This window comes from Coniophora puteana (genome assembly GCF_000271625.1).
Source record: "Coniophora puteana RWD-64-598 SS2 unplaced genomic scaffold CONPUscaffold_23, whole genome shotgun sequence".
Lineage (NCBI taxonomy): Eukaryota > Fungi > Basidiomycota > Agaricomycetes > Boletales > Coniophoraceae > Coniophora > Coniophora puteana.
In genome coordinates, this window is record NW_006913075.1 from 156837 (window position 1) to 180406 (window position 23570).

Consider the following 23570-nt stretch of genomic DNA (forward strand, 5'->3'; position numbering starts at 1 on the left):
GTCATCCAAATTGGTCTATAAGAAATGGTATGCGGTGTAATGGTGTGTGATGGCCCAACAGCAAAAAAGGTCTTATTCCTCGCCCGGTGAGAATTTTAGTCCGTCGGAAACATCATGCTCATGTTCCGAACATTGACGCGGAAATCACCCAGGTGGGTTGGTTCTGGAAGTTCCAACACGTCGCAACGCGCAAAACCCTATCACAATAAATTGAAGTCACCCCCTCTGCCTCGCGAGGTCTCGCAATTCTTGCGATATACAGCTTTGTTCATAGAAGCACTACATAGTATTTGGAGCCGTTTAAGGTAGCTTTTTGGATTCTTGTGGCTTATGAGATGTTGAGAACACGAATGCGTTACATGATATTCGGCTTGTACTCGTGGAAAGGTCTCAAAGCAAGAGATAAAACTTCTACCGGTTATACTGTAGCCCCGATTTAGCTTGGTTAATTCGCCGTTTATTTTTCTCCGTAATCTCTAGATCTAGTTCTTCATCCCCTGGTATATTTTCCGCTGCGCTAACGGCTCCCAACGCATAGTGGAGTGCCCGCTGATATCGTCTGGTGTTGAGTGTCATCTGTGCCGCGTTCCCTAAAGCGATAACCAACTGCTTCCTCGCACCGCGTATGTCTACCCTGTACACCCCATCTGTATGCACATCCAGCGCAACCAGAGCCGCGGCGAGCTCAGCTGCGCTTGTAAACGCGGCACAGGCGAAGTTCCAATCGGCGTCGTTTTTCTTCACCGCTACTCGCTGTCGACCCTTATCCAGTCGAGCACGAAGACGTGCCTGAGCCATTTTGACAACCCTATGGACGATTTCAGGGTGCGTGATCTGCCGGATGTGACGAAGAGACGTCGAAGGGGAGAGTCCAATCGGCGCTTTGCGCAGTTTTTGAATTCCGTCTAGCGCTTTACGCTGAGCGAGAATGACTAGCAGGCGAACGAGGGCGGTGGGCCCAAGGATGCTCTCGGGAGCTATCTCTGCAGGCTCGTCGGCCACATCCGCGAAGGAAATTGTCCACATAGGCGAGCGGAAGATCTCGTGCCCGTTCTCCATAGAGTCACAGATGTCCCTCATGACGACGCACTCTCCGCTGGGTTTGACGTTTCGAGATGCCACATAGGCAACATGGAGGAGGGATTCAACCTGTGCATTGGTGACACCACACGATTCAGCCGCGTACGTGAGTGTGGTGATTACCCGGAGTATGCCGATCCGAGACGTTGCTGTGGGATAAAAGAAGAGGATCTTGTGAATTCCTGAGTGTATGGATTGATTGTGTGAAGTAGCTTACCACGATACTCGAAAACACAGTTGAAGTCTTCGTCATTAGGTGGGTTCATCGCGCCATAATCTTGCTCGACCCTTAGAAAGTATCTGTACGAAACGATCGCTACCATCAGTAAATATGATCTGACCTGATCACTCAGTCCTTGCCTCCGAAGTTCTATCAGATCCTCCTCTTGAAGTCGCATCCACACCTCAGTAAGCTTTTCCACCCAGTCCTGACGAGATGTCAGGATCGCCAATGACTGTAATATGGATTTCCACTCCTGCGATCTGAACGCCTTGTCCATCGGCGTTACAACACCGGGTACTATGTGTCTCGGCCATTGGAACAGCAAAGATAGTACCTCGCAAGCTACGGAGTCTGTCTGGTTCTCGGGGTACCATGGCTGTCGGTCGAGTATCGCGCAATCAAGGAGAAGGTCGATGATACCTGGCTTTCTCCTGAGGATACCGTAACAGTATTCCTGTGTCGGAGGAGGGTATGTGGACAGGAGACCATGTGCTGTCCACATGGCACTCTCCTGAGCCATAGCATAGAATCTCGGGCAGTACCTGCTGGAGATCTTTGGGGGTATCTATGGATGCCGTGAAAGTTGGGCCATGATAGCAGAAGACCTTGCGGCACTCACGTCTTCTTTATCCATGAACATTTGACTTTGCCATGTTGTCTCGGGGTCGTCCATCTGTGCGATCACAAATCCAGGCCCGTCAAGCGTGTAGAGACAGACTCCTTCTATGACGTCAGCAGCGGTGGAAGCCGGGACATTGGCTGCTAGAAAGGATTCAGCTGCAAGGGCACGTAAAGTGTTGACGGCTAGTTGGCGCATGAGGCACAACCGATGTTGCAGATTCTACAGTGTAGTGCCATGTCAGTTATCCTACTGTGCGACTCCGATCGCAGTGCTTACCCGTAAGCACAGGCCTACAATGTCCTCCCGTAACATCTCGCTAAGCAAACTCTGGCGCTCCGATACATCTCCAGACCGCATCAAGTCACAGAGACCCTCCAATGCATGATATTGTGCAATATACCTCGCCTTTGGTACACCTGGAGTTGACCACTCCTCTCGTGCAACGGCCATCATAGTTTTTACGAGCCCTGCTTTGAGGCATGAATTGGCAAAGGAGCTGAATTGTGGTTTGTGGCCGTCATCGTTGACAAGCTTCCCACTGTCAGCGAACTCGTGCTTAATTTCGCCCTTTGGGGATTCGTGAGCTTGATATCAGCGAAGAAGAGGTGCTGAACGTAGGACACACTGCGAAGTTCTGCACAAAGATCTCATCTTCGTGCGGATCGGCTAGCCTCTTAAAGAGTCTCTTGAGATTGTCAGATCGCAGAGGTTCGGGTGCATGCAACGTAGCGCGCATGTTATAGGCATATAGTCCATCCATGATTACGAGATTGACACAAGATCAGAAAACGCTGAGCCCCAATCGGTGCGGCGCGCGATGATTGTTTTGGAGAGGAGGCAATTAGCCGAACAGCAGTCAAGTCGAACTTTGCACAGCCACATCACAGCCTCTTTTCCATCACCAGGTAAAGTTGAACGAAGGCATGAGCACGAATCACCCAAGCATGTAACAATGAGATGAGTACACCATTTTCTCTGATCGGCAGCGAACGAAACCAACATCTCATGTCAGTACTGAACACTATTCTACGTCATATACGAAAGTCATTACCGGAACGCAGAACTCATACCGAAGCGCAACAGACTTAATCCGCCTTTTTCATCATCTCCCCACCTCCCAGCGCTCACGCAGCGTTCGCGAGCCCAGACAAGAACGGCCCCACGACGCTCTGGTCCGCCGCGCCGAGCAGCTCGCGGACCCTGGGCGGCGCGGCGTTGAGCGCCTGCGCCACGAACGCCCGCGGGTCGCGCACGTACGCGACGGGATCTGTTTGCGCCGCCTCGGACGCGGCGAGGCGCGAGTACGCGGCTTGGTAGCCGGCTGTCTGCTCCTCGAAGTCGATCTGGGTGACGCCGGCCTCGGCGCCCTGGATGGTGTCTTCGGAGGCTTTTTTGAGGTATTGGGGCTCTGCGAAGAGCTTGACGAGGGATGCGAATGCTTGTGGCCTAAATGGGGAGTGAGAGTCTATTTGAGGGAGGCGATTGTGAGGTAGACGCACCAGGCCTGCACGTTGGTGCCCTGAAGCATGATCTCGCTTTGCGTTAGCATCCGCGTCAACCCGACGACGGCCACTTTTCTGTCCCTGTGGGGCACGATCGGAGCCTGCGGGACGACAAAGTTCACCAGGATTTGGGACCACAGCCTACCCGAGCGATGTTAGCAATAACCGCGGCCACAGACAGTATCGGACACTCACCCAACCTGCACTTCTTCGACTGTCGAGATGACGTAGTCCGGACCGAGGCCCTGAACGTCGATCGCCATGCAGAACAGCAAGAAATACGAAAACAGATAGACATATTTGTCCGTCTTGCTCGACTGCATCCGTGTGAGCAGGACCACGATAATCGGCCGGAAGAACTGCTTCAGCTGTGCTCTGCGAGCAGTGACAACACAATCAGCCCTTGCTGCCGGAATCCTGGTAAAGGGGGAGAGGACTCACGGTGGGACGTTTTCGACGACGCTCTGCAGCAGCTCGAATCCCCACCCGTCGTTGATCTTCGATGGGATGAGCCGCTGCTGGATGACAGCGAGGACAGCCGCAACCTGGCTCTGGCGGACCATCTCGGTGGCGTCGCGGGCGAGGAACGCGCGCAGGAGGCGGACGAGGCCAGGGATGTTGCCTTTTGCTTGCCAGCATGCGGGGGTGAGGAGGAAGGGGAGGAGGGAGCGATATTCGGTGGGCACGCCGGTCGCGTGTCCCTCGAGCATCTGGGAGAGGATTTGGAAGACGTAGGGGATATATTCTATGCGGGGGATTGTCAGCGTATAGACGAGCGTCTATGAACGAAGCAGATGTACGATCGATGTCTTGCTGCAAGATGAATGTGAATGGCCCAAACAGCGCCTGCTCAAATGTAGGGAGTGTACTCGGGTTCCCAGCCACAACGAACCTGCGAGAGATCCTGGTGAGAGATCCGAACGTACCTCAACAAGGTGAGTAGCTTACCGTATGAGCGCCGAGATACTCTCGAAGATGTACTGGTCAAAGTTAGGGTTACTCGGGTTCTTCGAGATCGTGCCCAGAATCTGCACGAGTCTCTGGAGCGTTTGCTGGTACACAGGCGTCAGCGTCTGCCGCGCCGTCACGATGACCCGCATTGCACCTACCAACTACAGTCAGCATAACAATGGTGATCAAAGTAGGAAAACGTACATTTCATCAGGTGGTCATTCTCCGCGACCTTTTCTGGCGTGCCGGCCTTCTCGATCTTTGCCAGCACGGCATTGAGCAGCTCCGGTGCGGCTTCGTGGATGTCGGCCTGGGAGAACCTGCCGAAAGTGAATTGAGTATTCCGCCAGCAGCCTTGATATCACGAGGACGCCGCACGCACAGCAGACGGTTTTCTCGCTTGAGGGCAAGTATCCTGTCGATCGTGATGGCCGCGTACGTGTATACTACATACATGTCCGCGCTCAGATGCCGAACGAGGAGCGGTAGTACGGAGAGAAGTTGGTGTTTTGTTAGCTTTAGAAACGTCACATTAGCCGGTTGGTTTTGCCTCTGACAAACTGGACGGGTCACCTGGTTACGGAACATCAACAAGAACCGGATTGCGTCAATCTGAAGGACAGGGTGCGTCTGGCCAGGCTGGGCCTCGAGATCCGCATACACGTTCTCCGAGAAGAACTGCACGACATCTACCTGGGAGTTTGTCGACGTGATGCCGTGCTACAGTATACCAACTTGAGCACTTTGTCGTACTATCACACAAACAGCGAGCGAAACTCACCTGCACACTCCCGCTGCCAACCGCAACCGCCCCAAACAAGAACACCGCGCTGTTCTTCGCCTGCCACCTCTCCGCCGGATTGCCCGCATACGCAGCGAGCCCCTCCGTGACGAACCTCCCCACGACGCTCGTCGTCTCCGTGCCAAAGCCCGCACTGACGAGTGCCTGCAGCACGTCCGCGGCTGCCTGCCTGCGCGTGCCTTCGGAAGCAGCGGCACCGGACCCGCCCGCGCCGACACCGCCGCCGATGCCGAGCGAGGCGATTTGCACGCCGGGGACCGAGGCGAGGTCGCGCCGGACGTACTCGAGCGGGTCGTCCTCGAGCAGCTCGACCTCGTGCGTGCGCAGAGCCGCGTTAGGGAGGACGACGCCGCGGATGAGCGAGGGAATCGTCTCGGGGGCGGAGAAGAGGGCGGTGTAGTGGCCGCTGCGGAGGGCGGTGGAGATGAAGTGGAGGGCTTGCGAGACGAGCTGGATGGGGACTGTTGGGTGGATGGAAGAGAGGAGAGAAGGGCCACGTACGCTGTCGTCGCCAACACCTTTGGCCTTGTCTCCACCGATCAATGTCCAGACGCCTTGAACGAGGGCTTCGACAAATGGGCCTTGCTGCAGCAGATCTGGGTAGAGCTTGATGTAGAGCTACGTAGTCCGAGCGCAAGATCAGTCAGAATGCGTCTCAGGAGCACCGATCAGAAAGCTAGCTCACCTCGCCAAGCTCGAATACCCTCGTCTTCAACTTTGCTGGTAGCGATGGCGTTGGTTCGTCTTCCTATCTCTCTCGTTAACATCTTCATGGCCGTTCATATATGACGTAAAAGATACTGACGTCCACCCGGAGCTGAGGTGGATCCCATGGCAGGAACCGGATCCACCATCCCTGCGTGGGGTCGAAGAACTCCTTGTGCGAGTCTTCAATCGCAGGCGGAAGATCCTGACACGTCAAATCATGGAATATTTCCACGAGAAGGATCTGCGCCTGAGCCAGGCCCTCGAGGCTCACCCCCGCGCTCGCCGCGGCAGCGTTCGGGTCAGGGGAGAGTACGAGGTTGGCGGTGTGGCGGAAGAGAGCGATGAAGGGCTCGACGAAGCGGGAGAGGACGATGTTGATGGTGGTAAAGAGGGCGTCGGAGCGGACTTGGGAACGCCAGGGAGAGAAGATGGCATGCGAGGCCTCGAGGATGGCGATGGTGGCCGTGTAGTTTGTTGGCGAAAGCGAGTTGACAAGATGCTGTACAATGAGGGTGAGAGCACGCGTAATAAAGACAATGAGGTTTAGTATAAGTGTATTTGAGGAAGCAGAGAAGACGCACATCAATCAGCTCAGGCCATCTATCCGGGAAGTCCACCTCTGCTACGAGAGCGACGCTCTCCGCTATTTGGGCGCGGATCGCGCGATCCCTGGGTCCGCTGAGTGCAAGCAGGGCAGGGACAAGCTGGGAGCGCAGGGCAGCCTTGTCCGCCTCTGGCATCCCGTTCACGTCCTATCGAGGCCAAGTTAGGGAGCACCCTCGCAAGATCACCGAGCGAGACAAGCGTACCTCGTCCCAGCGCGTACGCGCGATATTCTTGATGTAGATTGCCCCTGCAAGTCTGATGGGCACATCCTGAGCGGAATCAAGAACGAGGGCGAGCAACGCGGGAAGGAATCCCGGCTGAGAGGTGAGGTCCGTTAGCTGAGCCTCGGCGGGTTTGCGTGTTGCGGGATCGAGGGACTGCTTGAGAAGTGCGGCGAGGTCCGACATTGTGTTCTTGTACTTCTCTTGGGTGCTTTGAAGCGTCTAGGTCGACTTTGGATTCGTTTATTTACGTTCGTAATCGTAATAAGGCGAGAAATAGAGGGAGGGAGGAAAGATCAAGAGGATCGGGCGCGAGCAAATGTTGCTTCAGGCGGTACTTTGCGTTAAACTCGAGGTGCCGTGCCACAGACGCGTGCTTTTTGTTGTTCTCTGTTTGTATTCTCCCCTATCTCTCCTTGGTCGCGTCACCAAAGGCTTCCCCTCCCGCGGCAGTGGGTGCCTCCACAAAGTCTCATCTTGCTGCCAGATCTAACTTAGCCTTAACCTTTCTAGTCGACGTATGCAAAGCCAAGAACCATGTTCGAGTACTCCGACTCGCTGTTCGGCCTCATGGATGCGGTTGTAACCAGACGAAGGACGCAGCGTACTCCCTGCTATCGTCTGTTTGTACTCACCTCTATCTCTGCCATCAATGTCGTCTTGCCATGTCAATGCCATGCCCTAATAATCGAACCTCGCAAGTGCCCTCGCATAACGTACTCAGTACGAACGACGTATTCAATTCAAAAGTAACATGACAAAAGTCGCTTTGAGCCACTGGCTCGCTCTTACGTGTAGAACGAAGTCGCGGGCGTCGAATGAGAGACTTCCCCCAGGTGCGAGTATGTCAACGGACGTAGTAACTGCTTCAGGAACAAAACGTCCAAGGCCGATACCCCTGTAAATATAGGTAGGCACTCTGATATGAATAAGGACAGATGCACGGTTGATAGATACATAAGCAGTGTGTATACAGAGCCTCGAACCCATTCAGAGGTAAGCATGCAATATAGTATCAGAAATCCTTTGCACATGGCTGGTATCCAATAGTCCTGCATGGACGCACCCGTCGAGAAGAAAACACCAAGATACAGTGGACGTGATGACTGTCCAAACCCATCCAGCCCAGCCACCAACGTCCTTCTTCATCTTCTCCTTCCACACGACTTCTGCAATGACCGCAAGTCCATGAAACACAAAGAACCCATACGTCACTTTCGGATCAACGCCCTCGCCCATCCCGCGCAGGCGTACATCATGCAGCACTCCAGAGACCAAGAATGCGCCAATGATACCGGCAGGACGCCCAAATACCCTATTTGTGGGACGCGAGCCAAGCGAAATGAACAGCTCTTGGAAGAGCTGATGCCATCGCTGACTCCAAAGCTCCCGGAGTGACGTCGAGCGCCAGGGCGCGTCAAACAAGGGAGGCCACTGCTCTGGGACTTGGAAGAGGACGGAAACGCCAAGGAAAGCAACGCAGGAATACAGGAGCGACATGAACGCGAACCCTGCCAAGAGTGCGGCATACGCCAAAAGGATAGTATGCAAGTAAGATATGACTAGAGGGTGAGAACTCTCGAAGATTGTGCTCCCAGCGGGAAGACCGTCAGAGCGGATATAACGCAGAAACGTGATGGAAACGTCGAAGGTTATGGCAAAGAACAGCGCCCGTAGAACCACCATGAACAAGAATGTCATCCTCGTGGTGGTCAACGAGCTCGTATATGTGGGCGGCTTTCCACCAGGAACCCAGCCTATGTTACGCAGATTGACCATAAGATCTAGAGCGTCCCATGATGTATATCTTAAAGATGGGAAGCCGGAGGTGGAGGGATATGTGCGGCAGCCATAGCGACCACGCTGCAAGTACCTGTGCTCGATCGTCCAAGCGGAGGTCCGCATCACTATCACGAACATGGCAGGCTACAGTGGCAAACGGTCAGTCTGATGGCGAAGAATCCAGTATCATGCAAGCTTACCGCGGAGACGAGGCTGGGGTTTTCGGCGATGTCGCAGTCGATTGCGGTGACGGCCGTGAACGCGACCTGGAAAATCAATGGGAGGAGCGCGATTCGGTATGTTTTGGTCCCCGGGTATTGCACCAAAACTGCCATGACGTAGTAGAGGACAAGGATGGTTATCCGGCTTACACCATCCAGGTAAGGGGGCGCAAAAGTATAAAACACAAGTTAGATGTTTGTGATCCACAGACACTGAGTAAACGTCTACACATACCTATGGCCCATTGATGCTGTAAATTCCTCTGTACAGGCGGGAAAAGACCTGGGGATGCTGGAGGTCATCATGAGGAGGACACTTACTTTTATCTAATCCCAAGAGAAACCTAAGGAACATGTGGGACGTCCCAACATCCCGGACCCAAACATCAGCATGGGAACTTACTGGGATATACAACGACAAGGACGTGGCGCTGGTGGCGCCCCAGAAGTCGCTGTGCTATTAGAGATGTCGTGTGCCACAGAATGTCGAATAGCGGAGACCATTGCGACGGATGCCGTTAGCGCATGATTGTCCACAGGAGCGTCCTACAGGTTCGATTGAGCCACGTCTACTCTGAAGAGCGACAGCATCGTCAAAGGACCAGAATACTAGACATTGAGTCCAACGACAGATTAAAGATGAGGTCGTCTTCAAACAACACGGCTGTCCGCGACTTTTCACCTGTTCGGTTCAGCCATTTGATGCCCAGTTGATGCTCCATGGCTTCCATTCTGCTACGAAAATTTGGATTTACCTCCTTTATGTTCGCTGTCCTTGTTTCGCGGCATGGAACGTTCGTAGCGAGATCAATACCTCTCCATCTGTCATGCACATGGTCCGGGCTACATTGTGAACGTTCTTGGGCGCTATTCCGCTAGTAGGAGAAGAGCGCTCCACATAAGGCCTTATGAATCACTTGTTCTCAGCAAGCGTACCTTCTATCCTGTTCATGAAGCGTGTCAGGAGTAGAGAGAGGCATGCGGGGCCTCGAGGATGTTGCTATCGCGGTATAGCTGGTTGACGGGGATGAGGAAACGGGAAGATGTTTAAAGTCTGTGGCGAGAACGTGGGGCGGGTATGCGTAGGTATGTTAGAGGTGACTGAGAGTGTTACAGGGTGAGCTGAAGGACGCACATCAGTCACACGCACGTCGGATAGTGTATATCCCGAAATTCCAGCGCCGCAACGAAGGCACGGTTGGCGATCCGGTCGCACGGCGTCCATTCCATTACCGCGCTCACCGCCATAAGTGGGGACATTGCTAGACTAGCCTTGTTTAGTTTCCTCTGTTTGATAGGTTTGTGCCACCTGCTAGCGTATACGCACATCGTTCCGCATGTGAGTTGCGCCTGCAAGCTGGGTGGGCTCGTCCTGACAGATGTTGAACGCTGTTACTCTTCTCTTCGGTTTGGGTGATACCGAGCATGCAAACAGAGGAGTCCATATAAGCGCGATGTTGATTTGCATTGCCCTGGATCGTAAACAAATGTGAAGAGAAAGAAGGTCAAGTAGACGCAGGTTTAGCAAATGCCGTTCTGGACGTCACAATGCGTTAGGCTCGAAGCGTTGCAAAGCATCGTGCCACAGACGCGTCCTCCTCCTTGTTGTTTCTTATTTGCATTTACCCCTATTTATCTTCAACTGCAGACGCACGATTAGACGTCCGAAGACAATCCGGAGACCTCGGTACCACAACGCTGCGACACACATAAAATCGTTGTAACTTCAGAATGAAAATTCGAGCTGTCTTTACAATGTAAACGAATGATTAAAAGAGCCTAGCTAGGGAAGACAGGGAAGAAAATAGTAAGAGGGATATTCAAGGGGAATTATAAATAAGAAAGCGTAAAACTACTACTGTCCACAGACACGAATGTAAGTATGTCTAAAGCCACGACAGCACCCATCACACGAGGCTAACTCACAGCCGAGTAACTCTCAGAGGAAGATCGACCTTCTGTTCACCAACAATCCTCGGGCGCGGCAACAGTCCACGAGCAATCTCAACCTCCGCCTTCGCATCCCGCATATCAAACTCAAAGTTCCTCACCAGTGTCGACAGCACCGCCTTGAACTCCGAGAGCGCGAATGCCTTGCCCAGGCACATCCGCGGGCCATCCGCGAACGTGAGCAGGTGCTTGTGCCCCTGGATCTCCTTCGCACGCGATTCGAGCCCGTCCGGGTTGAGCCACCGCTCGGGCTTGAACTGTTTCGCGTCGGGGCCCCAGAACTTTTCGGAGCGGTTGACGAAGTGGATCGAGACGGTCACCTGGGTGCCCTCGGCGACAACGATGTGGTCGCGTGGGGTGCCGGACGCGTCCTTGATGGGCTCACTGAGCGGGATAACGTCATCTTCGGCGGCCTATGTAAGAATGCGAGGTTAGCGAGCCGCATAGAGTATATCCGGACTGATAAATAGAAACTCACGAGACGCGTCGTTTCAGGCACTGGCGCGTGGATCCTGAGCGTCTCGAGGACCACGGCGTCGAGGTATGGCAATCCGTTGTTGAGCTGCTCGTATGTGGGGTCTTTGCCAACAAACTGCGAGAGCTCTTCTCTGAGCTTGGTTTGGACGTCTTTGTTCTTCGCGAGCTCAGTAAGTGCCCACTAGGGAACGTTAGTATTTCTTCCAAACGCGGCGCCCAGTGACTTACTGATAAGCTGACTGTAGAGAACAGTTATTTAGCTCATTATTAGGTACAGTACAAAAATTGATCAACGCACTTGAAGTGGTCTCGTAGCCGGCGACCAGCAACAACTTGATCTGTGAAAGAACTTCATCCTCCGACATATACAGCTCCGCCCCAGGAGAACCGGCCTTGACTGCGAGAAGATGGTCAGCATTCCCCACCGGTGGAAAGGAAGGATGACCTCACTTAATAGTCCGATAACTGAGTTGTCGCTCTGGCCCTCGGCCAATCCTGCCTTCTCCTGGCGCATGCGCTCAATCAAATCCTTTGCCACAACACTGAGGGCACCGTTGAGCTCTTTGGCGAGCGCCAAGCGGGCTATAGGAAGCTTCATAATTGCCGGGAAGACGAGTCCGATGAGAATGCTTATGTTGAAAAAGACGCCTGGTTTGGTTGACTGGAACCGTTCAAAGACATCGGCGACCTTGGAATACTTGCCGTCCAGTGTCCCAAAGTCGTGCGAGAAGCCGGCAACACCGATAGAATCGAGGCTTCAAAGAAGTGAGAGAGGAGCATGAATATGTATTATATGATGCTTACGAAACGCGACTCATCCAGCCCTGCACTTCGATGATGTTGTCGTTTGAGGACTCAAGGATGGACGACCAGGCTTCGACAACCTGACAAATGAGATAAGCGACGGCGAGAGGCATGGTAAAAGCATGAAACTAACCTTGTACGCAGAGTCGTAGAACGTGCTCGTGACATTGCGAATAGAGGCGTTGCTAAAAGCCGGAGTCATCGCCTTGCGCTGCCTGTATCGTGAAGCGCAATGAGCGTACATGCCACGGCGAGATAATGGACAAACTGACCTCTTGTGATCATCTCCAATGGCGAGGATGACACTGTCTCCCGCCTATTATAACAAATCGATAGTTAGCCCACAAGACTGGTGATCAAGCAACGCAGCGCAAGCGCTTACCAAATTCCGAGTCAGATGCTTGTTGACCTTGGACTTGTCGTAACGTGTCGTTTCGTACTGATAGAAGTGCGTGACGGCTTTGGGATCGCACAACACGACCTTGGTCATCCCGAGTGTCCATGGGATGGAAAAGACGGAGCCATATTCATGCTCCCAAGCCTCGTATATCGAGGCAGTGTCCTTGCTTTCTTCAACATAGCGACCCTGGCCGAAAAAGAGGTCGGCTCGTGGAGGGCCTCTCAATCGAGTAGAGGCCAGACGCCGGCGCGCGGTGCGGGCAACTTTGAGCAGGAGCCAGACACCCACGGAAATAGCGGCAACATTCAAAGGGCGCAGGCTGAGAACGGCCTCTTGCAGGCTGTCAACTGAGACTTGTGGAAGGCTGTCAAGGATAGAGGACATGATTGGGAAGCTGAGGAAGTTGAGTATGAGGAGCCCTTCGCGGAGTAGGCTTTATGGCTGTTGAAAGGGTCTGGTGAAAACGTCACGAAGCCCCTGACTACCCTGACAAATACCTCCTCGGAGGTGCGGCTCCGCGCCCCCGTTATGGTTCAGCAAGCGTTCAAGAACCCACCCATCAAGCCGTTTGAACGCGTACGCTCAAGGCATTGCTGTTCACTCGGCAGTCCCAGGCAATCCCAGGGCAGCCTCGCGACATGGTGAAAGAGAACTCGATGGAACGTTACAACCGCGCCCGACGCGACTGGGTATAAAACCTGCACCGCAGCCCCATATATGGCAATTCTGCTTATCAAGCAAACGTTGCCCCGAAGCGCGCGGGGAACATTTGTCGGCCCTTTGCACAGGCGCTGATGACTAGATGCAGAGTCCCTGGTACGCGTCTTTGCGGCCATCTCTGACGTGCACCATTTCAACAGTACCGTAGCACTGCGTGGGCTGGATGCTGCGCTATGAATCAAATATCCACGCCAGCCAGGTGAGCTCGATGGTTGTTCACAGGAGTGTGCGGGGGCGGTCGCGGTAGGGCAAGGAACGAGAATGAGAGTGGCAAGGAAGAGTCTGGAGGTCAGTAATTACGTTCAGCGCACCAAGGAGCTTATATCTTCCATCATCCAGACTGTAACTCTTCATATAGCTCGTGCTCTATGCCAGGAATCCCATCGCACATGAGCTCAGGTTTGTCTTAGACCAATCAATATTCAATAATCAATAATCAACTTGGATGGATTCGCGAATGCCTTTGCGCGCCCTTGCTCGTGACAACCACTCTCTCGGCAATGGCGCCGTCCTTGCTCTCCTTGAATCCACAGCTGAACTACACACGCAAGGTCCATCATTCGTTCGAACACCCGTAGCAAAATGGCTTTCCGCTATGTAGACCCCACTCCCCACATGCTCGTCCGTACCAAGGTCCACCCTGCGCCGCCGCGTTGCGCTGCGGACACGTCAATTGACCCGTTCTCCCCTTGGCTCGTCTGACTTTCGTGCGTGTTCATGTTGTGTTATCCCTGCATAGTCTGGTCTCTGGCATGTGCGCCTTCCTCGGTGGCTTGAGGTGGAGCGCTGCTGGTTGGAGCACGGTCGTGTCCTTCGTCATTGTTGTCCGATTCGGAGTCTTCGTCGTTGTCTCGGGGACTCCGTATGGGGTGGGCAGCGAGGCGCTGATGTGAAGTTAGCGACGCGCACAAGGATCAAAACGTAGCTGAGAGACAGTCTGGTTTTGCTCTACAGACGGATACCAGTGGTGTACTGCGCGGGAGTACCTTGGCGAAGTTCCCAATGGGATCTTTGTTCGCTGGTCGCGCGCCTGTAATTCCCAGCATCTTCTTCAGTTTAGAAATTATTTGTCGACTGTTGCTTGATTGAAGCGGTTCTGTGCCTGCCGTTGTGAGATCCTCGGTTGAACGAAGAGTTCTCAAACTACACACCTTGTTGGGGCTTGTTGTCGCGGCCAGCTGCAGGGTCTCGCCTTCGAATTGATGCAGGCATCTGATAGCCCAATTAGTAATTGACAGAGTCAAGGTGCGGAAACACTTACATTCATAATGTTGTTGCTAGAATCATGTGCGCTTGGCTTCAAATTACAGCGTTATTGCTGATGAAACAATGGAGTTCACTGATTCACTGACCTGGGACATCCTTCACTGTGACGATGAAATAGAGGGCTGGATAGAGACTCTGGTACAAGAGGTAATGCTGAAAAGAGAAATGGGTTCTTGAATCCTGCGAGAACATGGTACTAGGTGGTACGCGAGGTATATATAGGATAAAGAGTGTCCCGTGCTGAGACAACATGTACAGCCCAAAGGCACAGTGACTTGGCATAGGTTTTCACAGCAGGGAATGATAGATATCAGTGTTCGAGAATCTTTGAAGAGATAGAAGAGTTTAGAAGGCGATGCGCAGAAGCATCAAGCACATGTACTATGTATAGGGAAAGAATGCAGGGTAAAGGCAAGGTAAAGGACTAAATTTAGCACACACCCGCCGTCTTTGACTCGAACGTACCCTCCACTCTCTAACTTTCTCAGATCCGTTCTCAGAATAAAAGGAGAACAGTGTAAATGCCAACGTGCACATCCACATCATGATACCTTCCCCGGGAGCAACTCTCCGTTGGCAGTCCCCCATAATCAATTATACTGGGTTTCCGTCTCACTCGCAGTTTACATGATGTTCCATTCCAACTGCTGTATGAACCTCGTCATCGCCAACACGAGGTACATGCCCCTGATGATTGCAGCTTGTCATGTTGACATGTGTCTTCCTCACCATGATATGAATAATTCTTAAGCCACTGTCCGGTGCTTGATTGCCGCGTGCAAGCAAACTGGTCACCTCAGCCAGTAGATAACGTGGGTCATCCATTCAACGCATACTGCACGCTGTGCACTCGACCCCTGTGCTGTATAGCATTGATAATTTGCCTTCCGGTGGGGACATCCCGTGTCCGGTGAACAGGGCTGGTACATGACCTACTCGGTGAAAAGCATGTAGACTGCATGACATTATATTTGTACGCTTCCATGACGAATATTAATGTCCTTTTTCACAGTTGGCCCAAGTGCGCACCATAGATGTCGGCAGAACACAGTAATGGTTAAATGATTAGGACCGCTGTGGGAGTTATGGCATAAGATAGCTTAGTGAAATCTATGCCTCTTCGGTCTTCGGGAAAATCAATATCCTGGCGGGTTCCGAAGGGCTTTGTGCGAGCTGATCAGGGTATACGCCGTCAGCATTGAATGGGCGTGTAGACATCATGGCTCACATGCAAAATCTGTTGCTGGACGTTCAATAAACTAGCACAGCGCTCTTCAGCTTCGCACAAAGCTTCCCCATGTGCATGTATCAAATTCTTTTGGGTGGAATCAACCTCTCATACTAGGTGACTTGGTTTAACCGGTGTCTACCCTTGAGCTGAAGCGCATGGCTTACCTTGCTTTAACTCTAGCTCAAGCTTGGCCATATTCTCGACATATGATGCGCACTTTGATTCACACTGAGCAGCGGTTTGCTGGGCTGGATGATTTTGATTGATATTTAGGCACACAACTAGAAACTTGTGAGGTTTAGTACTCACCTTGTCTCAGGTCAACATCAAGCCCTGCGATACACCTGCGAAGGTTGGTAGTATCCTCATCGGCCTCCGTGCGAGCTGTAGCACGCCAAGTGCACCCTGTTAGCTAGCTTATGGATCCCGTTTCTAAACGCAGGCTCACCTTGCCACAGCTCAAATTGAACCGTTTCAATGTACTCCGATATGAAGGTGAGTGCTTGCTCCGGCGCATCTACGGGCTTGGCTGGCTCGGACTAGTGGTAATCTTCTGTGACAGTGATCAGCGGGTTGTACGATAGTGAAAGCGCAGAAGCGCCTTCTTGGGTGTTGGGGTTCTGCTCCAGACACTGTCACTTCCAGACTGGGCCGGAAGTTCTTGATGGATCAGCATGATCGTTATCGGGGTCGCCTGCATCTCTGACAGCGCCGCTCTGGAACATGTCATTCCCATGTTACGAAGAGAAGCAGCGGCTTGAAACATACCTGACTTGTATCGTCACTACACCTGTGTTTGAACATCACAGAAAGTGCAGCCGGACAATCGACCACTGTGGCTGTTGTCAGAATAGGGTTGACCTTATCATGCATTCTGAGAAATTACATTAATATACGAGCTCTTGTAAATTATACCGGAGGTCTGCAGAACTCGAATCGCACGTGCAAGGCACTGTGAGGTTCGAGATCGAATTGTAAAGCCATGTGAGATATTGTCTAAATGGGGTGCCGTTTGGCAAGGCATCAAGTTAGCTTGTCATCATCACTATATTTATGTCGCTGCCTTGCCAGAATTGTATATGTTTGATACCCGAGTACAAGACTACTCACACTCTGACACCGGGCTTGTACGTGCTGGCGCACTACTCCGGGCTAAGGTTGGGGTTAGTAACCCACACATACACAGCTCTTTTTCATGGTTGTGTGTTAGGTGGGCATTAGTTTTTGGAGCCGAATCCACCATATGCTGTCAAAGGGAAGCACCCAGAACAATTATTGTGCCCAAGAGCGACTTCCTGTATGTGTGACAGCACATGCGGAGCGGCGAAGAAACCAAGGGGGCTCGAAAGAGAAAATTGACAGTGTCGCGAATTCAATTTCAGACTCCGATGACAAATGCGGCAACTCCCCTATATTCTACTTGGCTGCGACCATCCGAAATCAACCACACACCACAAGCTAATATATATACTGTATAGCGTAGATTCATTATCCCAGAATGTCTGAATGCAGAAGTAGACAGCTCATGACGGTTCAGGAGGTTCGGGAGAAGCAAGAGAACCAGAGAAGCGGGAACGGGTGAAAGGACAAAAGGGCGTAGAAGAAGCAGAAGGACTTTGGAATGCCAGAGCTTCTGATACTTAAGAGACAGGCGTCTCTCGCCTGACTTCCCCTCGCTGCCAACCTTCTCCCCGTCATAATGCACCACCCTCTCGCCGCCTGTCGTCTCCCCGTCACAATTCGGACATCAGCACCAAGGCCTCTGACAAGGACAGACTGCCTACCAAGGCAACAGACGTGCATCCCGGCCCTCAAACACGGTCCCCATACCCTCTCGTGCGTTTCTTCTGTCGTGTTTCCGAGTCTAACACGCCCACTTCGGTAGCTTGTCACTCATATCATGATACTTATTTGCTGCTCTCTTATTCAACGCGCTTTCTTCAAGGTAATTTCTTGAGCCCCTGTTCTCGTCCACTCGAGTTGTATGTGTTCTTGACCATCTGCATGCTTCGTGTACTCTCTCGTGTTGTCAACAATTATGTTAATTTTTGTCATGTACTATTGCTGCTGTACATTAGTCTGTCTCATGTATGTTATAACAATGGAAAATCACAAGTGTGCTATAATCATAAATTGGCTTGTAAGAGATGTGATCGCTATAGTCCACTGCACTCATGACCTGGCCTTGCATCGTAAACAGCGCCTGTACAGCCTACAAAGGTCACAGTGCCTGTAAGCAGACTCAGCCTTGTAACCCTACCTGGATGCTGACACGCTCGAATCGGCTTCTGTCAAATCCTCCTCGTCTTGTCAAAGTTGAAGCTGCTTTGTTTGACTTGCGAGGTACTTACCCTAAGTCGCTTCGACCACTGTGCTCCCTGTAAGCGATTGTGGGCCTTATTGCTTGCATGTAAGTCCACTGCACTTTTAGTGATGAAGCCATGAGACCCAACCTCTTCGCTGTCCTTTGTCTCCGTCATTAAGCATATGGCCTTGACTCTGACCTTGGTACTGTTTTCAACCACAATTCTACCCGTCTCCCTCCTCATCTTCATTAGTACTTCCCCCGATGCACTTCTCAACAACCCATCTTCCTTGACGCCACTGGGGCTCCGACAGGTCTGGATATAACCGGCTGAGCAACATCGCGTTGTAAGCCACACATTTTTGACCCATCCAGCCCAGCGTCCCTTTATGACTGTTGCACCACAAAAAGTGCTCGTCCTTTGGCTGAGAGAACTCGGGATGACATATCAGGTCCTTCTTGAGCTTTGCCCATCCCTTCCAGCCATCCGAAGGAGGTGAAACACTGGTCCACCTCACCCAACCAGCCGCCAGCTTGGCTTAGAGCTGATCGTAGTCACCAAGATCCAGGTAGATGTCTCCAAGGTGGCCAAGTTTGGCACTTGGAGCACCATGAGCCTTGTGTATGTTGAAGGCCACGCGGTGGCTGGGCCTGACTCCTGATGGTGTGGGCTCAAATCTACCCGGAAGAAATGAGCAGCTCAGCCTTGTGTGCGCCCTGTTCCCGAAGAGGATGAATCCTTGCTCAACTCGGGGTGTTCCGTTCGAACACGTCTTGGAGACTTGTTCGTTATCTGAGATGGCTGAATGATCAGTGCCAGAAGATCTTGCGGCCATGTCAGCTGTGGGTTTGCATGTAGATCGGTGTAAGCAAGCATAGCAAAGTCTTTCCAGTGCCATCCGAACCTGAGCAAGTTTCTTGAAGTATATGAGAACAGGGCTACCGTGCACGTCTCCTTGACGTCTCTGCTGGTGTGTTTGAGTTGTATCAGGGTTCTGGGATTAGGAAGCGGAGGATAGGAACCAAAAGCTGAAGGGCAACGTCAGAACCAGGTCACGGTTCAATTTCATGTCAGAAGCAAGTGTCTTGAACACGGATACCTGACTGGCCCTAGACACTGTGTAAACATTATGTTTGCATAAAGGCTAAGTGGGCTGATTTTTTGTATATTCGGGGATGCCATCCTTGCATCGCATGGAAATGTATTTGGCTTCACTGAGTGCATTTGTGTACCATAAGAAGGGTGTAGAGGATTTTCAGTAGAACAGAAACGTCAGAATATTGAGGGTCGTTCATGCAAGGTCAGGACTTGATCACTGTCGATTTTGAACTTGAGCATTCAAGACACGCCTTAGCTGAGGCTGCTACCAAAGAGTGTGGGTCTTATTGAGAAGGCGATGTCGAGGTCGCGAAGGTGAAGTATTCAAAGAGAATCCCGCTACCGTTGTTGGCAATGCCAATGTGAAAGCAAGTCGAGCCCGCAATTTGCCGTGGGCTGCTGTGACTTTGCTGATGTATGCATATTTTCGATTTCACGCAGAGCAAGGCAGCAGGCAAGACCAAGGGCCCTAAGGTCTCCGTGTATGCGTCATTGCCAAATTACCTTGCCTGTGTTGTGAGTAGTCTGTGGGATTTACATGGGGTCACAGATCACCGCTTCTGGCTGGGTACGAGGTGGATCGAGTAAGTAGTGCAGAAACAATACATGCACAACTGTAGGGCTTGTATATTAGATTAAACTTGCTCAGCACTGGAGAGCACTGAGCCTTCTGTGGAATGAGAGGAGGCTGGAAGAACCTAAGGTCGGCAGGTACATGAGCTCACGGCGGAGGTTAAAGCACAAGAGCCGCTGCTTACCTCCAAGGTCCGTTGCTGAGTGCTGAGCACCCGTCAAATCCGCGCAAAGCTGCCGGACGGATTGAAGTTCTTGCTCCTGCACTCGAATAGTGTTGTCTTGTCTGCAGGCAAGTTCTTGGGCTGTCCCGTCGTAGCATCGAATAAGCCAGCTAGAAGGGAGGACTGTAAGATGCGGATATTTACCTTGCTTTAAATCCAGCTCGAGCTTTTTGATACACTTCTTGTACTGCTTCTTCTTGAGGGGGCGTGGTCATCTTTCATTCTCGTTGCTATGTTCCTGGAACTGGGTACTCGATTACACAGAGGTACATTGAAGGCGGACAACATACGAACCTGGCATGCACTGCTTTCCGCCTTTGTACGTGTAGTTTTTCCAGCGTCCTTTGAATCTTCATCTGCTGTATTACAATCATCATCGCCGCCATCGTTGTCGCCATCCCCGCCATCCCCGCCGTCCCTGCCGTCCGATTCTGCGATGCCCGATTGACCCTGAGGACATGTCGACCCTTGATCGCGCTTCTTGATCCACTCTCAGACCATCCACTGCCCGTTCAGACGCTGGTATGCGGACACTTTGTGATACCGCTTCTGGAGGTACTTGCGTGCGCGCGCAACAAAGGACTCTTCGACCCACCCGAGCACGTCCCTGTGCACGTTGCACCACAGGAAGCACCCACCTGGGAGCACGCCGAGCTCGGGGTGAGGGATGAGCACGGTTTGCTGTGCCTGCAGCACCTTCTTTGGCTGTGTAATGCCTGTCCACTTCGTCCACCCATCCACAAGCTTTGCGTACATGAGATTATCAGACCGATTGATGTACACGTCCCCGAGGCAGCCGAGGGCTGGGTCTGGGGCACCGCTGTGGAGGCAGGTGTAGAGGTCGTAGCTGACAATGCAGCTGTGCTCTGCGGAGGTGGACTCGATTTTGTCTGCAAGCGGTGGGGAGGAACATAGCGCTGCGGATGCTCTGCGGCCAAAGAAGATGTAGTGGGTTTCTACTGTGATGCGGGGCTCGGGCTGTGGTTCCTGGGGAGGTGTGGGTGCTTGCGTATACGGGTTGCAAGGCGCGCGGGAGGTGGACGGTGTGTGAGCAATTTCTGCATTGTGTTTGCGCGTGGCATCATCGTTGGTGCCGGCATGTCTCTCTCCTGCCGTGGTGTCCTTGTCTGTCTCACTGCTGTTGCTGTTGCCATTGCTGATGTCCATGTCGCTCAGTGCATCCTGGAGACGTGCAGACGCCGCGCGATTTTCGATCCATGCTTTGATCTGCCATCTCCTGTGGAGCCGCTGCGACGCGGAGGCCATGGCCCAGATCTTGCCGAGAAACGTGAGGTTGTTGGCGATGAAGGACTCGTCGAACCACCCGAGCATGTCCCTGCGCGGGTTGCACCAGAGGTAGCGCATCGTGTGTGGGATATCAAGACCGGAGAAATCCGGGTGGGAGAGAAGGACATTCTGCAGCTCTTGGAAGCCCTTGGCGGGCTGTGTGACGCCCGGCCACTTTGTCCAGCCACCGACGAGTTTTGCGTGCAGGAGGGCGTCGGACAGGTTGACGTAGAGGTCGTCGGGGCCGCCGAGGGGCGGGGGTGGGGCGCCCGGGCCGGTGTAGATGTCGTATGCTACATGGTGCTTCACACTGTCCTCTGAGGTTGGAAGGGACTCGAGTCTGTGCGCGAGGGGGGAACGCTGCAGCGCGGTAGAGGCTTTGAAACCGAAGCGGAAGTAGCGGCGCTCGACTGTGATTGATTGTGGGTCTGGTGAGGTGCTGCTCGTTCGTTGGGCGGTGGCTGTTAAGGTAGTCTGGAGAGGCTTCATAGGGGGTGGGCGGCTGTGGGGATACGAATCAGCATGCGGCTGAGATTTTAATGTGTAGTGAGAAACTTGTACATATGGTGTGTCAAAAGCTGGAAGGAATGAACGGGTAAGCAAAGGGATGTAGCGAGATGAGGACCAGGTGGTGGTTCGAGTGCACGCGTGACGCGTCGCGTCGCGAGCGCTTGGAGTGTTTCAGAGTCAGATCACCGATTTCCATACTGGTACAGTGCCGGACAAGCAAAGTCGACCAATTTGGTCGACCATTTTTATTACCTCCGATAACCATCGGAATCGATACATATTAACTAAAGGAGGTTCTCATATAAATTTCAAAGAAAACTATCGAGCTATTCCCTCAGAAATTACCATTTACGGATTTTAACCCTCAAAAATTTGATCGCGGCAAAAAGTCGTGGGAAAAACTTCGGAGGTACGTTTTTGAGCTCCTTTCGGTTGTCTGATGATGGCCCTGGTCTCAGTTTTCCTTTAAAAAATCTTAGTAGCGAGTTGTATAGGGTAGAACACGCCGGTCACCCGTTTTATTGACCATTTTTATATCTTTTATAAAGTATCTAGAATGTCTTGTAATGCTTGGAGGGCCGTCCCCAGTGAATATCAGGAGAATCTGTCGAGCCAATAGCTCATAAATTAGCTTAACCCCAGTCTTCACCTTCGAAAAGCTGTACACAGCCCCTATAATCTTGAGAGAGAGGTCAGACCACAGTTTGGGGATTCAAATATTCATACTTCGATTTGACGGTGTGGGTAGAGGAGGTGCCCCTTCATCCTTGCCCTGCCAAGATACTTAGTGTTGCCGCATTTGGCGAACTGGCTGGAACCAAGTCGATGAAAGGACTCATTAACATTATCAGTCTAGATAGCATACCTCGTTGCTGTGTAGAAGTTAAAAACCGCGAAGATTCATACTTCGTTAATCGGTATTGTAGCAAGAAAGTGCATTTTGAGGGGTCGGTTTGAGCTGGTTTTTCGAGCCGCGGCAATACTAAAGATACTATGGTAATTCTCTTGCTCAATCAGCATCTTCCTTCATGGATTACGTGACTATAAGACACCCCAATAAGGCAATTACCCCTATAAAGTTGCATTTTTTTCTCTCAAAAAATTGATCGCGGCCAAAAGTCGTGGGAAAAACTTCGGAAGGCATTTTTTAAGCTCCTTTTGCCTTTCCGAACCCGTTCCCGATGAAAAATTGGCCAAAAGTACTGTCAAAAGTCAGTTACCAAATTTGTCGACTTTGCTTGTCCGGCACTGTAGTGTGCGAATGACCGAGAAGTCGGAGTGAATTGTCCCCGGTCCCTGAGTCCAGCGTCAGGACCCAGGAGTAAAGAAGCACAAGAGCCTAGCTGTAAGGGCATAAGAGTGCTAGAATGTCGAGTGTTCTTGAACATTCTGATGCCGACTATAGAACGGTCCCCTGAGGATCGTAACGTTAAATTACCTGCTCTCGGATTCTTCATGTTACCTGAAGCGTTGTAGAGCAGCTGCATTCGTCCCACAACGACACTCGCATTCAACAGCATTGGATCATTTTAATGTGGTCGAACATTGCGTCTGTCAGCTGTCAAACGTCGAGACAAGCTTTTATGGGTTTAATGAAGCGGTCGTCGTCTGGACTCGGAGCTGGCGAAGGAAGCGGGGCTGAAGAAATCTGCGATATTCAAGGACTCTCGAAGAAGGCGACGGGAGAATCTTCTCTGGTCAGCATTCCCCGCTGACGAACTAGGGTGCATTGTATACGAAGGTTTGCACTGGCAGGGTCAATGTCGACGTCGAGGAAAGGACACGTGTAGGTGTCGAGAAAATTGAAAGTTTGCGGCGGGGAGAAAAGGCGGCGTCGAAGCCACGGAGGCTCGAATCAGGAAATGGGACTGCCGTCGCTGGCAGCGCCGACATGGAAGCGCGCGCAAGTCGCCGAGGACCGCGCTTTTTTGATCAAGGTTTGCTTTGGGTTCATGACCTCATGGATATTCACCGGCGTTGTTGGGTGAACTGAGAAGTCTGATACG

At 52.2% G+C, this 23570-nt stretch overlaps 6 protein-coding genes across 6 annotated transcripts; all 6 read right to left on the reverse strand.

Moving 5' to 3' along the window:
* Nucleotides 1-316: 316 nt before the first annotated feature.
* On the reverse strand, nt 317-2731 carry CONPUDRAFT_113828 (uncharacterized protein). The gene is made up of 6 exons (XM_007777600.1): nt 2551-2731; nt 2202-2492; nt 1923-2144; nt 1441-1868; nt 1298-1380; nt 317-1229 (listed from the first exon to the last, which is right to left on the reverse strand). Exons 1-6 carry the CDS (start codon nt 2683-2685, stop codon nt 412-414), a joined length of 1977 nt encoding a protein of 658 aa, XP_007775790.1. The 5' UTR covers nt 2686-2731; the 3' UTR covers nt 317-411.
* A 114-nt stretch (nt 2732-2845) lies between these two features.
* Nucleotides 2846-7041, reverse strand: CONPUDRAFT_133481 (importin alpha re-exporter). Its single transcript, XM_007777601.1, has 15 exons — nt 6698-7041; nt 6470-6640; nt 5986-6387; nt 5866-5928; nt 5682-5798; nt 5160-5630; nt 4952-5098; nt 4761-4894; nt 4583-4698; nt 4376-4532; nt 4228-4319; nt 3869-4172; nt 3623-3802; nt 3425-3568; nt 2846-3371 (listed from the first exon to the last, which is right to left on the reverse strand). Exons 1-15 carry the CDS (start codon nt 6899-6901, stop codon nt 3050-3052), a joined length of 3024 nt encoding a protein of 1007 aa, XP_007775791.1. The 5' UTR covers nt 6902-7041; the 3' UTR covers nt 2846-3049.
* A 614-nt stretch (nt 7042-7655) lies between these two features.
* On the reverse strand, nt 7656-10023 carry CONPUDRAFT_133484 (uncharacterized protein). The gene is made up of 5 exons (XM_007777602.1): nt 9854-10023; nt 9655-9772; nt 8954-9593; nt 8698-8863; nt 7656-8641 (listed from the first exon to the last, which is right to left on the reverse strand). The coding sequence occupies exons 3-5, from the start codon at nt 9022-9024 to the stop codon at nt 7706-7708; spliced, it is 1173 nt and encodes a 390-aa protein (XP_007775792.1). The 5' UTR covers nt 9025-9593; nt 9655-9772; nt 9854-10023; the 3' UTR covers nt 7656-7705.
* Nucleotides 10024-10515: 492 nt separating this feature from the next.
* CONPUDRAFT_133488 (cytochrome P450) lies at nt 10516-12740 on the reverse strand. Its single transcript, XM_007777603.1, has 9 exons — nt 12332-12740; nt 12222-12265; nt 12083-12164; nt 11950-12029; nt 11596-11900; nt 11444-11542; nt 11374-11384; nt 11147-11326; nt 10516-11081 (listed from the first exon to the last, which is right to left on the reverse strand). Exons 1-9 carry the CDS (start codon nt 12731-12733, stop codon nt 10641-10643), a joined length of 1644 nt encoding a protein of 547 aa, XP_007775793.1. The 5' UTR covers nt 12734-12740; the 3' UTR covers nt 10516-10640.
* Nucleotides 12741-13478: 738 nt separating this feature from the next.
* On the reverse strand, nt 13479-14450 carry CONPUDRAFT_86072 (uncharacterized protein). Its single transcript, XM_007777604.1, has 4 exons — nt 14422-14450; nt 14331-14366; nt 14221-14281; nt 13479-14171 (listed from the first exon to the last, which is right to left on the reverse strand). Exons 1-4 carry the CDS (start codon nt 14428-14430, stop codon nt 13984-13986), a joined length of 294 nt encoding a protein of 97 aa, XP_007775794.1. The 5' UTR covers nt 14431-14450; the 3' UTR covers nt 13479-13983.
* A 5165-nt stretch (nt 14451-19615) lies between these two features.
* CONPUDRAFT_78343 (uncharacterized protein) lies at nt 19616-21543 on the reverse strand (the record flags this gene model as incomplete). Its single annotated transcript, XM_007777605.1, has 5 exons — nt 19616-19668; nt 19729-19890; nt 19912-19963; nt 20062-20217; nt 20266-21543. 5 exons carry the CDS (start codon nt 21541-21543, stop codon nt 19616-19618), a joined length of 1701 nt encoding a protein of 566 aa, XP_007775795.1.
* Between the last annotated feature and the right edge of the window lie 2027 nt (nt 21544-23570).

What these genes read in the sequence shown, in the direction of transcription:
- CONPUDRAFT_113828 (XM_007777600.1), bottom strand. Translation starts at nt 2,685, where the DNA reads ATGGATGGACTATATGCCTATAACATGCGCGCTACGTTGCATGCACCC. An exon ending in TGTTCATGGATAAAGAAGAC is followed by an intron (nt 1,869 to 1,922) that starts GTGAGTGCCGCA and finishes CGGCATCCATAG; the next exon opens with ATACCCCCAAAGATCTCCAG. An exon ending in CTGTGTTTTCGAGTATCGTG is followed by an intron (nt 1,230 to 1,297) that starts GTAAGCTACTTC and finishes TTTATCCCACAG; the next exon opens with CAACGTCTCGGATCGGCATA.
- CONPUDRAFT_133481 (XM_007777601.1), bottom strand. Translation starts at nt 6,901, where the DNA reads ATGTCGGACCTCGCCGCACTTCTCAAGCAGTCCCTCGATCCCGCAACA. An exon ending in CACCTCAGCTCCGGGTGGAC is followed by an intron (nt 5,929 to 5,985) that starts GTCAGTATCTTT and finishes CGAGAGAGATAG; the next exon opens with GAAGACGAACCAACGCCATC. An exon ending in AAGGTGTTGGCGACGACAGC is followed by an intron (nt 5,631 to 5,681) that starts GTACGTGGCCCT and finishes GTCCCCATCCAG; the next exon opens with CTCGTCTCGCAAGCCCTCCA.
- CONPUDRAFT_133484 (XM_007777602.1), bottom strand. Translation starts at nt 9,024, where the DNA reads ATGATGACCTCCAGCATCCCCAGGTCTTTTCCCGCCTGTACAGAGGAA. An exon ending in ACAGCATCAATGGGCCATAG is followed by an intron (nt 8,864 to 8,953) that starts GTATGTGTAGAC and finishes GGATGGTGTAAG; the next exon opens with CCGGATAACCATCCTTGTCC. An exon ending in ACCCCAGCCTCGTCTCCGCG is followed by an intron (nt 8,642 to 8,697) that starts GTAAGCTTGCAT and finishes TTGCCACTGTAG; the next exon opens with CCTGCCATGTTCGTGATAGT.
- CONPUDRAFT_133488 (XM_007777603.1), bottom strand. Translation starts at nt 12,733, where the DNA reads ATGTCCTCTATCCTTGACAGCCTTCCACAAGTCTCAGTTGACAGCCTG. An exon ending in TCTACGACTCTGCGTACAAG is followed by an intron (nt 12,030 to 12,082) that starts GTTAGTTTCATG and finishes CTCATTTGTCAG; the next exon opens with GTTGTCGAAGCCTGGTCGTC. An exon ending in TGCCTGAAACGACGCGTCTC is followed by an intron (nt 11,082 to 11,146) that starts GTGAGTTTCTAT and finishes ATTCTTACATAG; the next exon opens with GCCGCCGAAGATGACGTTAT.
- CONPUDRAFT_86072 (XM_007777604.1), bottom strand. An exon ending in CTAGCAACAACATTATGAAT is followed by an intron (nt 14,282 to 14,330) that starts GTAAGTGTTTCC and finishes TTGGGCTATCAG; the next exon opens with ATGCCTGCATCAATTCGAAG. An exon ending in CGACAACAAGCCCCAACAAG is followed by an intron (nt 14,172 to 14,220) that starts GTGTGTAGTTTG and finishes TCACAACGGCAG; the next exon opens with GCACAGAACCGCTTCAATCA.